General features: G+C 30.4%; 1 protein-coding gene across 1 annotated transcript in view; it reads right to left on the bottom strand.

Annotated features, from left to right (window-relative positions):
* LOC143227417 (uncharacterized) overlaps positions 1-16,699 on the bottom strand; it is a 108,645-nt gene that overhangs the window by 75,396 nt on the left and 16,550 nt on the right. Inside the window, exons 10-17 of the mRNA XM_076458870.1 lie at positions 16,460-16,634; positions 15,482-15,635; positions 12,176-12,353; positions 11,616-11,935; positions 10,415-10,583; positions 9,668-9,797; positions 5,695-5,760; positions 174-340 (exon numbers count right to left, since the gene is read on the bottom strand). Of these exons, the coding sequence (XP_076314985.1) occupies positions 174-340; positions 5,695-5,760; positions 9,668-9,797; positions 10,415-10,583; positions 11,616-11,935; positions 12,176-12,353; positions 15,482-15,635; positions 16,460-16,634 (1,359 nt within the window). The remainder of the gene's footprint in view (positions 1-173; positions 341-5,694; positions 5,761-9,667; positions 9,798-10,414; positions 10,584-11,615; positions 11,936-12,175; positions 12,354-15,481; positions 15,636-16,459; positions 16,635-16,699) is intronic.

Raw genomic sequence — 16,699 nt, 5'->3', positions numbered from 1 at the left:
ACACAGGTTTTACCGTATATTCAATAATGTTTAAAATACTTTGTACTAATACTTGTAATATATATTTTTGTTATGTAAAAAATCTCAGATTCCTTTAGGAGCTAGAAGATGATATTCCTAGCTTAAACTAACTTTTTAAGTATTTTTACTAAGTTGACAATTTATTAACATACCACTATTGCGTTCTGAGGGACTACATTTTCCACAGTAATCTATAGTCCAGCCGCTATTTGGAACACCATCACAACCAACACATTCGTTGTTACCATTACATACTCCACAAAGATCTTGCCCAAAATCTAGTGGCAATCCTGTATTTCCTCCAACGCAATGACCACAACTGTAAAATCATGCATAAAAGAAATATCAAATATTTATATAAATATGTAAATGTTGCTAATATTTCTTTTAAAACTTTATTCGTAATTTATTAAAGCAAAAAAATAATACACCATTGGAAAAAATACTGGAATATTTCTCAAAAGCTTGCTTCAAGGATTGTGTATTCGTGATTGTGTTTTACAATTACTCAATTACTCATATTGACATATAAATTAATAGTTAGAACACAATTACTCAATTACTTATATTGACACATAAATTAATGGGTAGAACACAATTACTCAATTACTCATATTGACACATAAATTAATAGTTAGAACACAATTACTCAATTACTCATTGACACACAAATTAATAGTTAGAAAATTGTTGAAATTTCTATTTATTTTTTTATTTAAACGACATTATTCTGTGTTTTATTCCTTTATTTGGTTTCAAGTTTAATGCAAGTATTAAGGAGTATTTACTTAAAACGCATCTTACCAATAAACTGATTTCAGGATTATGATAACAAGAATAACACCAACAGACCAAATTCTAAAAATATTAGCTTCACGAACAGTTTTACTCAAAGCAAAATTCCGTAACACGATAGAAAACATAAGTCAGTTATGCAGCTATAAGTAATAATGCAGCTAAGATGAAATATACTGAACGATAACTGGTAAGTTTTGTCACTAATCACAAGGTGCTCTATTTCGTTGTTAATAACGAATGCACCCAGCTTCACTCGGATTATTAGGTAAATGTATTCTAGTTGGCTAAGTGAACTTGTGTATTCTGAACTAATTTTACCTTGAAAGTGTTTATAACCTATATAATTTTGTTCCTAAGCAACATGACGTAAAAGCCATTGTTGTAGCGCATTATTATTAAAACGTACTAGCTTTTCTATACATTAAAAGTTGTCGTATAACCGCTTCTTTTTATTGATTTTTTTTGCTAGTTTGCTTGATTAAAAAGATTCGTACCTGCATGCACATGAACAATAAATGTAATACCCAAGTTTTGCTTTCAAGGTCGACAGAGCGCGGTTGCAAAGTTTCAGGCTTCTAAATTCTTTCATCTTGGTGCTATGGTGATCACATTTCTCTCTGATGTGATTGTTCATAAGCTTGCCTTACAAAAATATACACATGTAGATCGATGAGTAATGATATCCAATTAATCACTCTCAGAATCTGTTTAGAAAGTGGGCAAGATTTCAAGGTTTCTAGATTCTGTTCTTTTGGTGTTATGACAGGCATTATCTTGACATATTCTACATGACGAAATAACTACAGATGCCACTATATGTCATGTTATCTAACCTATAAAAAGACAGCGTGGGTCACGTTACATTACGCTTGATTTTAAATTTAAATCACCCTTTTATTATCACAAGCTCGCTTTATTTTTCTACACATTTTATTGTGTTTTTAACAAAAATAAATTGTATTATTTTTTTTTTTTACTTAAGTTGTAACGATAAAGCTAATATTGCATGCAAAATTTAAGAAAGAAAACCAAAGTAAATGAGAGGAAGCACCAGAGGCATATGATATGGAAGATGATATCGTTGTTTTATTGACACAAATAATAAAAATATTTTATAAACGTAAATTGATGTAAGGATGGCAGTGCCACAGAGAAGATAAACAAGAATATATGGATAATACAGCTCTTTATTAGTCATTCCTTCGTGACTTTTAATATTGAAATTAAATGCTACATTATAACCTTCACAAGTGCAAAATTGTTACAAAGTCAGTTCGATAGATCTCTTAGCGAGAGTCTGTAATAGTGAGTAATAAGCAAAATATAACTTTAAGAACTGTCTATGACTATTTTAAATTACTACTTGTTGGTACGACTAAGAGGAGAGATGTATATGTGAAAACGGCTGGTATGGATAGAGAAAGCTCTATGTAGAGGAGCGAACAACGTATCGACCTTCTTCGGTCATCGTCAGGTTCACAAAGAAACAAAGAGGTAAATAGCTGACCATGTTTGAAGGCAGTTGTGTGATTGAATGTAGTAATGTAGAGGACGTGTTTAGATGTTGGATATATTTATTAATATAGGTAAAAAGGTGTTCCTTTGTAAACCAATACAAGAAGAACAAAGATAAACAATTTAGTTAGTTGGTCACTTTTTGGTTTAGTGTCTTAGCGATAGTTACGTGGCTTTTTCGATACTTGTTTGGTAGAGAAACAAATGAAATTGAGTGAAAATGATCTTTCAAAAAACAAACTCTTTGTCATTGTTGTTTTTTAGGGTGCATATATGTATTATGCCTATGAAGTATATTGATCATCCCTACACATAGAGTCTATCGACTCGAAGATATTATGCTATTCACAACATTCAATACGACTTTGTAATAGTTAAAAATAACTGAATAGTGCTTAGCAAGTATAAAACAATTTTTTACGATAATATCTACATGTTCATCATTTTCAGTACCTTAATGCTGATTTCCGCTCAGTCACATGTTTCTTTGTGTGTTTTTTTAATTTCATGCAAAGTTACAAGAGAGCTGTCTGTGCTAGCTATCCCTAATTTAGCAGTGTAAGACCAGAGGAAAAGCAGTTAGTCATCACCAAACACCGCCAACTCTTGGGATACTCTTTTACCAACGAATAGTGTGATTGACCGCAACATTATAACGCTCCCATAGCTGAAAGGGCGAGCATGTTTGTTGCGACGGAGATTCGAATCCGCGACCCTCAAATTACGATTCGAGCTCCTTAACCACTTAGCCATGCCGGGCCTCACATGTTTGTTCGTGGACAAAAAATGTGATGGAAACCACACTTATCTATAAAAAAATTGTCATCCTAAAAACTTCTCATATCATAAACTTAATAAGAACTTGAACATTTAAAAGCTGTGTTTTTCGTTTTACCTCTATCAAACGTCACATTAATCTATATTAGGACCTAAGAAAAATAGGTTATCCAGACTTCCAAGTATATTTCTATTTAAGTATTATTGTTAAGTATTATTTCCAATATATTTCTAATATAATAATAATTAGTTATTGAGATAACTAATTGCTAAGACATAATAAATTAAGAAGGTTATTTTCGCCAGTGTTTGTTCAAAGTTCTGGATTGGTTGGATTCGATATTGAGCACTGATTTGATTATAAGCAATTAGTAAAAAAGTAACAGGTTTTACAGAAAGTGAGTTCCCGATTTTAATGAAAAATAATCCTCAAAATTAATTTATTTTAAAAACATTTTCGTTTCCTCTGTGAAAAATTTCGGATAAAAAGTACATGATGACGTTTGTTGTTTTTTTTTAAACTTCGCGCAAAGCTAATGAAACGCTATTTGTGATAGTCGTCCCTAATTTAGCAGTGAAAAACTAGAGTGAGTTGTTTGGCGTTTTATGGCGCAAAACAACGAGGCTATCTACGCTGACCAGAGTTAAAGCAGCTAGTTCACACTATCCCCACCTCCCACAACTCTTGGAACTTTTTAACCAACAGGTATTGGGTTTGACCGTCACATTATAGTTCCTCAATAACTGAAATGATAACCATGTTTGGTGAAAAGTATTTGAACCCTTGTATTGTTAATCGAGCTCCCTAACCATTTTTAATGAATCCCTGTATTTATAAATGTAGCTTAACTTGGTATTATTTGTTGATTTTTGATGTTTATCGAACTCATTTATTCTTTATTTTACAAAATTAACAACAATATCGGACAATTAAAATAGCTCTGTTTTAGTAAGTATACTTTTTGAGCGTAGATATTTACAGCGGTCCATCTGTATTCTGCCCACAGCGGGTGTCTACATCCGGGTTTTTTCCCGTTTCTCTGGCTTATCAATGAGCCACCTAGGGTGTCTTACGTCACGTTTGACCTACACGTCCATCTAATTCTTAACGAGATTGATCAAATTTGTAATGAAATTGGTGAGCATAAATTACAGGATTGGCCAGTTTTCAGCCACGTCCATGTAAACAGGAGGTGGGAAGTGAAAAATAGGAAAATACATACAATGACAATAGAAAATTATATCCAATAAAGTTGTTAATGTCACTAAGTTTTATTTTTGAGAAAGTATGTTTTTATCTTGTGTTTTATGTAATTATTAAACCGAGAATCAGCACATTCCTCATAACAGGTGCTATTTTTATGTTAACTCTAACGTAATAAATTATCCTGTTTAAACCACGAATAGTAGCCAAAGGATTTTTTACTTTGTAAATTTCAACTTTCTTCATTTTAAAATGTTCTAAAGAAGCATACAGAAAGTGGAACAGATACCTAACATAATAAAAAATAATGTTTTGCAGTAATTTTTTGGATATTAGATGATAATTCATAACATAATAGATTAATGTTCTATAGAATGGCCGATTCTAGATTTTCTAATTTTTATATTTAAAAGGAAAAGATTCTTACTTTTTGAACGTGATTGAAAACATATCTAAGATCTCTATCAGTTATAACTTAGTCTTGGTGACAAGTATGCGAACAACACGTCATCAAGGTAATAAAATACTTATATAAAAATTCTATGATTGGCTGTGTTTCAATACAGAAAGACTGGAAAGGGCTTACATTACTAAGGTCCAACACAGTTATTCAGAAAAGGTTGACATTGTTCAATGAAGATTCACTCTCGAACAAAGGTGAAATTGTCTATAATATCAGCATGAACACATTCAAACATCCACATAATAATAAGATAAAAATTATTTCTGAGAAAGTATACAAGCGAAAACTAATAAAGGTATATAAGTAAGTGAATATAGAAATTAAATCTACCACATAAAGTATCATTGATGGTTCCCCTTCAATAAGTTCACACTTCATGGAAATAAATACATTCCATGGGATTTTGCTATAAAAAAAAGGTCACAATGCGGTTAATTAATTTTCAACAGGCTGTATAAGCTTGTATGAGGCAATTATGTGCAACTAAATTAATACTAAGAAGACTGCTGTTTAAACTATTTAGTGTATTCCATCACGTTTCGACAATGTGCTAATTCTGTCTCAGTAAAGTATCCATGGCAGAAGAACAATTAAAACAAGATGTCTTTGAAACACTTCCTCTGTTATTGTTAACATAATAGATAAATGTGGATGAAAAGTACCGTATAAATTTATAACATTTCAGTTTTCTGATAGGTATCTTTCTCTTCATTTTATTAATACATCTAAACACGGTTACAGTTTTGAAAAAATTGAACGTAGTAAAATAATATTTTACCTTCAGAACATATTATTTTAATGGGTTTTAAATGTTATTATCAATAACTGTGTTAAGCTCTTGATTTGTGGTTGAACTTAAGCTATATTTAAAACTCTTCAATAATTAACTGTGAAAAATGAAAAAAAAAGTACCTACCTGTTTAGGTAAGTAGAAAAGTTCCCCATTCCGTCACAGGGGAATGTAGTTTGCCCGTCGTCCTTCCTGATATGTTTGAAATGAAAATGTATGTGAATATACATATATAGAAGCCACAGTAGTCAAGTCAACTTCAAAATTATAGATCTCGTAATTTTTGGCCAGGCATAGCCAGGTGGTTAAGGCCCTCGATTCCTATTCCCAGGATCACGGGTACGAATCCCCTTCACACCAAACATGCTCGCCCTTCAGCCGTGGGGCTTTAAAATGTGACGGTCAATCTTAGTATTCGTTGGTAAAAGCATAGCCCAGGAATTGGCAGTGGGTGGTGATGACTAGCCGCCTTCCCTCTAGTCTTACACTGCTAAATTAGGGACGGCAAACTCAAATAGCCGCGGTAAAGCTTTGCGCAAAAAATCAAACCAAACTGTAGCTTATAAAAAATCTGGTTGTTCACTAATTGTGGATAATAATTACAATTACCCGTGTTTTACGGGGTTTTTTTTCAAGACTCGAATGAAAAATAACAAAAATGTTTCTCTTTGCAACGAAGACAAGTTTTGTCATCTTTCTGTTAAAAATTATGGCTTAAATAGACAATGACATCACTAAAAAAATGTTAGAATGACATATGACGGCAAGAAGATGAAACTTTTTAGTTTAATTTAAACTCTATAAATATTATGTATGCCCTTGTATCATAAAGGCTATTCCAATAGTTAAAGGTACAAAGCAAAAAAATGATGGCTCAGTTTGCTTGTTTCTTTCGTTATGTATCACACAGAATAAGTTACTGTGCTTTATTAAAGTGTCATCGCTTATGATAACCATAGCCTTATACTAGATTATAAGTATCATGACCACATCCAAAGGATCTTCAGTTGTTTGACTAGGTTAATGATGTTCAAAGTACGGGTCTAAAGTATTTGTTAGAGGAGTGTATAAATAGGGATAGAAATATTTAGTTATACTACTATCGAGAATCTTTCATTTTACTGCTCATATTTCATGCTAAAACCAGTTACAATAAATTATTGTTTGTTATGTTCTTTCATCGACTGACTATTATAACTGAAATCAGTGTTATTCGTTTGTTTTGGATTTCGCGCAAAGCTACAAAAGGGCTGTCTGCGCTACGCGTCCCTAGTTTATCAGGGTAAGGCAAGAGGGAAGGTAGCTAGTCATCACTATGCATCATCAGCTCTTGGGCTACTTTTTACCAACGAATTGTAGGATTCACCGTCACAATGTAATGACCTCATGGTTGAATCGGCGACCATGTTTGCTGTTACAATGATTCGAACCAGCAACCCTCAGGTTGCAAATCGTGCGCTTCAGTCATCGGGCTCTGAGGTTTTAAGTTAACCATTTTTAACATAAAAACTAACAAACATTTTGAATATGTTTTGCTTATAAAGAAAATATTATTTTTTGTTGAATCCTTTAGCACATGTATTTAATTACTTCACTGCAGTTTGTTATATTATAGAAGATAACACTGTTCTCACTGCCTAAAGTGTTTTAAAAGACAAAAGTAGGAAGGTTTCTAGGATATTCTGCTATTAGTTTAAATAGCAGTACTTAACTTTAAAGAAAAACTTTAGGTAAAAATGTAGCAGGAGTTTAACTGTTGTCCGGATAAAAATGTTTTCAAAAACGTTTAACAAACTTAAAATTTTATTATATAATCAGTATGGTTTCAATAGAAGATAAATATTTCTCTCTGATTTTTTTTACATTCTTTAAAAGGGCTATTCATTAGATGGATGAGATACGGGTGTAAATTTAGTTTCTGGATTTTAAAAAGACACTTCATACACTTCTTAAAAATTATTTCTGGAGTTATGTAAGTTATGTTTCCTTATCGTATAGGAAACTGATCGTATGAAAGAAACTAGACTACTTTTATAAGTAGAGTTAAGTAAAACTCACAAGTGGAGTACCTCAGAGCTTATTACTTACATCAATAACATCGGTAAAGAAATAGACAGTAAATAATTTAAATTTACCAATAATACTAAAATCTTGGGAGTTATTGGCTGTGAGGAAGATGATGCTATTTTACAAAAGTATTTAGATTACTTAATAAGCTATGCAAATAAATTGAAGATGAAATTTAATAATAAAAGCAAGATAATACGTATGAATTACAACAATTTGAGCTATAATATAATTTTGCTGGGAATAATCTTAAAAGTGTTATGGAAGAAAACGATATCAGTATTTTAATTGATCATGTTTTAAGCCACCTACAAAAGTATTGAATACAAGCATACTTTCATGGTAGAAGCCTCCTTTTAGAGCCCATTTGGAATATAGTGTTCAGTACTGAACATTGAGTTCCTTTTAAAAGCAAGTACATTACAATCTTGGGAAAGGCTCAGAAAAAGAATATCAAAATGATACCTGAGATGAAAATGTTTTCATAAGACAACATTTTAAAATCTCTAAAATCGTTTTCTTTTCAATAAAGAAGAAGTTAAAGGGATATTTGATTAAAGTGTTTAAGATTGTTGGGGCTGTATTGATGCATTGTCTTTTCTTGCATCTCACACTGTAAATGGTAGGACTAAAAGACGAAAGCATGAATGTTGGCTGGTTAAAGATTAGATTCAGCTGAAAGAGTTTCATTTTTCTAACAGGGTGGTTTTACTATCGATATAGTTACCTTCAGATATCATGGATGGAGCAAATATAACAAAGTTTCAAAATAGTTTGAAAAATACCAGAGCGATATAGGATCGATTTCAGTTTACATATATATACTAGATAAGAAAACATTTTTTACACCTTAAAATAAAACTGATTTTTTTGTTGTAAATACTTCAACAAACCTACAGGATAATGCATGTAAAATCAAAAATTGGAAAGACAATTTTCTAAAGAAATGTATTTAGGTAATTAATAACAAAATCCCTTTATAAGAATTCTGTTCATTTATACATTATTTTATTTTGTTTGAAATCTTCCAAATGTATATCCTGTTCAGGTGATTAATTTCTTACATTAATTTTGGATCTTTTTAAGTCCGAAAAAGTAAACTTTATTAACTGCATGGCAAAATCAGATACTACAATATAATCCACGAATACCCATTATTCTTAAGAATTCGTACAAATATTTCTCAGTGAAGGATGCATATTTAATGATTTATAGTTCTCAGTGGCTCAGTGGTATGTCTGCGGAGTTATAACGCTGGAAATCAGGTTTCGATACTCGTGGGGAGCAGAACACAGATAGCCCGTTATGTAGCTTTATGTTTAGCTTCAAACAAATCTGATTTATTATTTACTTGTACTGTACAGTTTTTTTTATTTTTATTACTAGTTTAATATTCCTATTTGATTGCATACAAAAATAGATGATACTTTCAGCGATTGTTTAAAATTAAACTCAGAAAATCCTCATTAGATATTTGTTTATTACTTACCTAAATTAAAACTCTGATTTAAAATTTAGAAATTGTACTAAAAGTGATGTTTTTTAACAATACCTCAAGGTTATCTTATCATATATTTACTAATTGTCTATCTGCATGTAACATTATGCTAATATGGCAATAAGTAGGCAAACATTGAATTAAAAGCATAAGAAAGAGTTTTATTGGTAGTGTAACATATTACATGTTTCGATAGAATACTCATCTTTGAGATTTTGAGTTTGTTTTACTTCATCATACAGAACCTAAGTTAATTTAGTTATGGGAATAATGTTTTGACATTCCGTCGAATTGATTTTTCGATCCTATACAGCGAACCAGCTGTTTAATGGTTCTTTATGTACAAATGTTAAAGATTTATTTTTTCACTAGATTCTGTGATAAGTATATATATAACATTGGGTTGTTCTCTTCAAGTATGATGAAAACAGACAAAAGTTCTGTTGAAACATATAATATGTTCCACAACAAATACGATTCTTTCTTATCATTTGAAAACATCGAAAACTTGTGTGACATTTGAAAAGTACTTACCCAAGACAAACTTCATTTCCTTTTATAAAATTCATCGTATTTTGACCCCCACATATTCCTACGCAATCCTTGAGTTGAGAATTAGATGAATTTCTTTTGTCAACGCAAATACCACAGTCGTACGTTGAATCTGACAGAACATTAAATCGTGTGAAACAATTTGAGATAGTTTGAATATAAACTGCTGTGTTTAAAAGAGAACTATCTAAACTGTAGAATTCAGCTTTGTATTACTTTAATATTCAGGTTTATAATTCTTGTTAAAAGCTATTCAGTACAAACTGATGATAAGTGTTATTTAATTACTGTAGAATTCAGCTTTGTATTACTTTAATATTCAGGTTTTCGATTCATTGTGTTATAAATATTTTCTTCCTTTATGTGTAGACTACTTTTTATTTGTAAACTTATCTAAATGCTTATAATTTTATATACTTATAATTTATATATTAAATGGTAATGTTCGAAAACAAATTACAGACATAGATGTGAAACAAGAAACAATTCCTAACTTCACAAAAAGATAATAAATTGTCATGTGAAAAATGTATTTATAGTAAAGCTGAAACATTCACTTTCTTGTATGTATATTTGAATTGTAACAATCGTGTGTCAAAAGAAGAGTTTCTACCTTAGGACAATTAATCGCTATTTAACCTGAAAAGGTATTCTACTCTAGCTAAATATATATATTTAGTAGAAATGTACACAAAACGAATATTTACTTTAAAAGTCTATAACTCTTACCACCGTAAAGAATTCCATGACAATCTAGGCAGGACGTTCCATCACCTCCGCATACATCACAGTTGTCTAAGTTAAGAGCCTGGTGTATTACGGGTCCGTTAGAACAATCATATTCGACACCATATAGGAAAGATAACACTGGACTGAGTGATCTTGTTGCTGAAAATGTCTACGAGATAAAATAATAATAATAATAAGTTACAATTAATCATACACACTGACCTTAAATTAAGATTTCTTTAAAATTCGAACGGCTTTGTCTGACAGTTAAATCTCTCTGGCCGCATAACATGTCCTTTGATTTTAAAACGACATATCTAATTTTGAATAATACACTACTTAGCCAACAATTTATTTTCAAAAAAACTAATTATTTGCTTCTTGGGATTCCATATTTTTTGGAAACATACTACTAAATATATTTTACTTTCTTATTCCATTAAGTCAGTGGTTCACCTAAAAGTTTTATGAAATGGAATAATTTTTAGCTTTTAAAGTATACGACAATTCGCGTAAAACCAAGCCTTAGAAGATGTTGTACATTGTACGTAATCTAATGTTTTTCTGTAGGTTCTTTTTTTAAAATTAAGTCATCATAATATGAATGCAATAAATATTAACAAAGACATTCTTATACAAAGTTCGTTTGCACACGAGGAGATATTTTTGCACTGCTCACCACGATTATCAAAACCCAGTTTCCTGCGTTACAAGTCTGAAGACATTCCGCTGTACGACTGACTGAGGGACCTTATAAGCAGCGTCATGGTACAAATACAGCTTTCAACTTTAAGACGCGTCTTGTAACTTTTTATAAGGAACATAAAAATGAGTATATCAACTAATTTTATTAAAATAATATCAGTCAAATTTAAGAAAAGTTTGACTACGATGTCCTTAACGCTAAATTACAAATAAAATTATAGAAACTATTAGTAGCTTCATGCCATGTTCTGATCAATCATTCTTAAAAAAAGACAATTACCTCGAAAGACACTATTAATAATTCGTAAACTCTGATAACTGGCAATGGACAATTTATCATATGTTATTCTGAAGAAAATTGCAATTTTCTTGCAACTTACAACCTTAAATTTCAAAATGTGAGCAGTTAATGATGTAGGTGTTCGTACACAAATCACAATATTATAAGCAAGAACAAGTTTGTTGTGTGGATTATAAATGGGGAAAAAATACTTACCTGTTCACATGTTGACGGCTCTAAACGTAACATGTTACCAGACCATGCCTCTTCCATATCCCAGGCTGTGAACATAAGACGAGGTAATTTTGTTGCTTGCTCGAGAAACAGTGGAAATGTGTTATTTGTTTGTTTAATTCTTATAGAAAAATTGGAAGGAACCAATCGGAGGACTGCATATTCTTGTTGTTCCATAAACAAATACTGACATATGTTGACAGGTTCGTAGATTTGTTCTATATCGAATTCCAACCTCTCCTCTTGTTCACTAACTATGAGACTTTGCCATTCACTATTTGATGCCTTGATTTCCCAATTACCTACAAATATATAAGAAAACAATCTTCGTGTATTTCTTTACAATACAGTTAAAATTTTAAAGACGTTATTCTAGATTAGGTTAATAATGTTTAATATTTGACATAGCAAAATAGTAACATATTTAAATATTCATTCTGTTAGTTCTATTCAATAATATCAAAACTGTCAAAAACATTTAATAACATTTTAATTCTTAAAAAATCTTTAAATCAACCATGCTTTAATTCGAAACAACCTACCTACATTTTCCTGGTTATTCAATAGTACAGCCATTCCAAGCTTCTCGTTATTAAAATCAGTATAAAAAGAAGCCACAATATTGAAGACAGGTATACCTTCTCTCAATGCCGAAGTTGAAAATAATCTGTTGGTAAACCCCTTAATGTCATGGTATGGGGCTGAGTTTTTCTTGTTTGTCTGTAATGAACTTTCAATATTGTAATTTTTCTTTTTCTCACGCATCATATAACACAGCATTTCAGAAGCGTTAAAGATAAATTTCAAATATCTAATTTCATTTCGAATTTAAATACATGAGATGATTAACACTATGCAGTAATGACGAACTAACTCTTACTAAATATGAATAATAGCATCACTTTTTATCTGTTTTTAAGTATGGTGTTTTCAAATACCTTTTACTCATGGCGATTCTACAAACCATAAATATAATATACGAATGATAATTAAAAATTCTTTTTTTATAAAGAGGAATGGGGATCGTCAGAAAATGTCGAGAAACAAAGTGAACCAAATTTCAGAGCTTATATTTTCAAAATTAGACTAAATGTCTTCAGAACAAATCACCACTCGAAATTGTAGAAACTTTATTATGGTAATCGTCTACTGCTAGAAATCTCACTGAAACTGTCGTAGAAAACCACGTAGAGACAAGGTACAGCAGTAGAGATTGTTTTTAGGAAAGCAAAAGACCGTTACATCCCTATTGTGATGCTCACTAGTGGTGGATACCAACATGTTACAGCAAGAGTAATTGCTGATTCTATTATCAATCTTCACCACAAAGGATACTTAACATAATTTTTAGGAATGTAAACATGAACGATCATTTCTGAAGAGTAAAGTTTGGAATTATAATTTGAAGGTGACAAACTACAACTTGTTTTATTCTGTATTGTGATTTTTGTCACATTATGAATTTTGTTTTTACTTAGTAACCTTGAATAAAAATGCTGTATGGTGAAATAATTGTCATGTGGAAGGTAAAAGAATATTAACCATCACCAAACAAAATAAATTATAAGATCCTATATAAATGATAATTGTAACTAAGAGATGTCTTTTGAGATATCTCTCTGGCTTTAATATTCCTTGAATGGAATTTTGGTTAACTCAAGCAGTTTACAGTGATGGTAAATTCTTAATGTGGCAAGTTCCATATAATGCATTATACGTTTCACAAAATATTTTTCACTTAAAGCGCGTTAAACAATGACCGAATTTCTTTAATGTCCGAATGCGAATATCTTAGAGAAATTATTCAGGGGAAAAACGAAGTTACATGAATTCATTTGAAAATTACACTATGACAATCCATTACTGCATTAATTACTCTGAGTCATGTCTCAATAAAGTATAATAGGTTTTTTTCTGTAGACATTTATAAATCTGTTATCAATAATAATAAAACTAGATACGCTGTTATAAGTATACACACTATCTACTCTAATAAAACTAATTGTTCCTGACTAATATAAAACGTGACTCTTTTAATAGTACAATGAGGCTGAAATAGCTTCAACATTTCTGCGGCTCTTAAATAGCTACGAAAAGCTTATATTGGTAGCAAAGAAGAATTTGGAAAATTTTAGAGGATGGAAATCTTGACTTTCAAAATGTATGCACAACTACTAAACAAACTACTGCAAAAATTGTAGGAGTTTGTTTAGTAGTTGTGCATAAATTTTGGCGCAGTATACTAAGCGTTTTTTTTTTTTTCTGTAGGATTCTGTACTGATCGTTCGAAGAGAAATATATCCAATATCAATAAAAATACCTAATAAAATATCTTCTTCTTTTTCAAAAGCCGATATAAAAATAGTCCTATGTCTTGAGCAGGAGTATTTTAGCTAGATTGCCCAGGTTTCAATAAAATATTCGTAACCGTTGTTTTTTTCTGTAGGCTTGTAAAACAAGAATAATGATAATAATATGAAGATCAAATGGTTGAATTTTGTCTAATAAAATCAACTTATCTGCTACTACCTACATTTTAGTAACCTGTTCGTATGTTCTATCAGAATTTTTATGAAATTCATATGCAATGTATAATATGAACCACTGCATAAAGTGTAATCTTACACCTTCAATTTACCATTACTCAGAGATAGTAATAAGGTATAGAATTCCCTGAAACCACCGTAAATCAGTGAAAACCAGGAAGTGGAATGGTTGATTAAAGTTCACATTTATTTCTTGTACTGTAACCTCTATTACACTCAGAAGTTCTTGCTAATAATATAATATCCAAAGGTAACTGGTAACTGTGGACGACCGTAATTTTGTGATCCAATTAGCTATAAGTACGCTAATTGTTATTAGCTGGTATGAAGTATGCCTTAAGTTTCGTGAAGCTTACTCTGCACTTGTTAATACTGGGTTGTGTTATATCAGTTCATTTCTTTGAATGATGTGTACGTGTTTTGTCTTTCATCTAAAAAAAAGTCTAACCGCGAACTATATTTCTAATACATAAATAATTTCAAATATGGCAAACACTTGGAGAAAACAGCATATAAAAACAAGTAAAAAAATTAAATGTTATTCTTTCCTAAATATGTTGGTATTTTAAAATTTTTTGTTATGGACGACTAAGGTCTGTTCATTGTTTTCCTTTGGCTCACAAATACATTACTCAGTGATCATATTCTATATAGTAACGTTTCTGATACTTGTGATTTTGGTAACTTGTCTTGTTAAGGCTAATAAAATTCAATAAAAAGTTGTCTGTGTGAATATGAGAAAACAATCGATCATAAACATTATTTTACAAACGTCTAAGTAGCCAAGAACTGAAAGTTCTTTGTATACATAATAACTTCTTTCATATAACAGGTTAAATATTGCAGAAAAAATATTGTCAGGAAATAACTTAATCATTAAATTATTATTTATTTTACTTAGGTGTTTTAATCTAGCGGAATTCCGATATTTCCAGTCACAATGATACACTTGTTCACGAAAACGTTCGATACATGCATTTATATTAATCGCAGTGTGTTTAAAATTTTAAAATTAAATTAAAATAGCGTTTATGTTAGCTCTTTAAAAACGATCTAGTTTTGGTTTCTAGTGTTGCTTGCTTAATTCAACCGATACAATAAAATGTGTGAATAGTACATGTTCGATGTGCTAAAGTACATTTAACTTTGGGTCAAGTTATACATATGAAAAACTTTTGAAAGGTAGTAGAGAAAAGATTTTAGCTCATTTACGTTAAGTTTCAAAACTTAAATATACAATAAATATAGGTTCAATTAAAGCTACACGAATGGTTTATATAGTATTTTAAATGAAAATCTCACCGTTAGTGTTAGTCTATTTATATTCACAACAACATCTCTATTCCACATGTCTTTGATTTTCAAAAGAAACGATAGGCTGAAATTTCCAAAATAATCTGGATTTGTTTCAATCCAGATTTGATCTTTGAGAGAAATCTGACAAGGTTCTTCAAAACTGAAAAAGATTATGAAACTCATATCAACCTTTACAATATTTATAAGTATTAAACAATCAACCTGAACAATTAACTTTCATATTATAGCATTCAATAAAAAATAGATATGAATATTTAAATAATAACAATGGATTAACGAAGAAATCTGAATTTCATTTACTAATATAGAGTTTTGAGTAACTAATATTAAAATAAAAAAATAATACTAGTATGAGAAATATGTTTAATTCTTATTGTTAGTTTTCACTTGGTGAATATTTTAAATCAATTATAACATAGCTAAAACATGAATTTAATTTGGTTAAGAAATATTCGATCCTGTGTTTAGAAAGTATAAAAATATAGAATAAATTATTACTAACATTTTTATAAAGTGATAAAAAAGGATGTTAGAACAAACTATTTAATTTCTTTTCAAAAGAAAGTACACATGCGTACATCACCGGAACATTCGTGACTCTTATGTAAGTGCTCATAAATATTGAAAATAATCCTGAAACCATCCGTGATGAGGAGAAAACCCACTTGTAGAGAATATTATGTATTTATAAATGGCTAGTATGGGTAAAAAACACTAATAGAGGAGAGTTTTTAAATATGTAATCTTGAAACCATACTTCCGATAGTGTTGATTAAAAATATAACAAAAAAACTACAGTATTGAGGCTTCTTAATACCGTCAAAATAATACAATAAACTTGATATATTTAATTCTATATAACTGGTAAAGTATCTCATTATAATATTTGTTGCTCTGATTTAGATGTTAACAACAAATTTGAAGTTATTATTTTACATATCAATGATAAAAATATTAACTTACCTTAATGGATCATTACCGAGTTTTTCAATTCTCAATCCTTTCCTTTGTTTAATTGGGATTTCTGGAATCAGCACTAGCTGTGTTGGAATACTGAGGAACTGCTCTTGTATTACAAACCTATCTAACCACTTTCCTGCATGTGACATCAATATTTTCTCAATAAAAGAAGGTTTATCTAGATCAAAGCAGGGAGAGAAATCACCAATATTATCACTACATTAATTGAATATACACTTTAAT

The sequence above is a fragment of the Tachypleus tridentatus genome, chromosome 9 (assembly GCF_004210375.1).
Source record: "Tachypleus tridentatus isolate NWPU-2018 chromosome 9, ASM421037v1, whole genome shotgun sequence".
Lineage (NCBI taxonomy): Eukaryota > Metazoa > Arthropoda > Merostomata > Xiphosura > Limulidae > Tachypleus > Tachypleus tridentatus.
The sequence above is the reverse complement of the archived record's forward strand: the minus strand, read 5'-3'. Positions and strand labels throughout refer to the sequence as shown.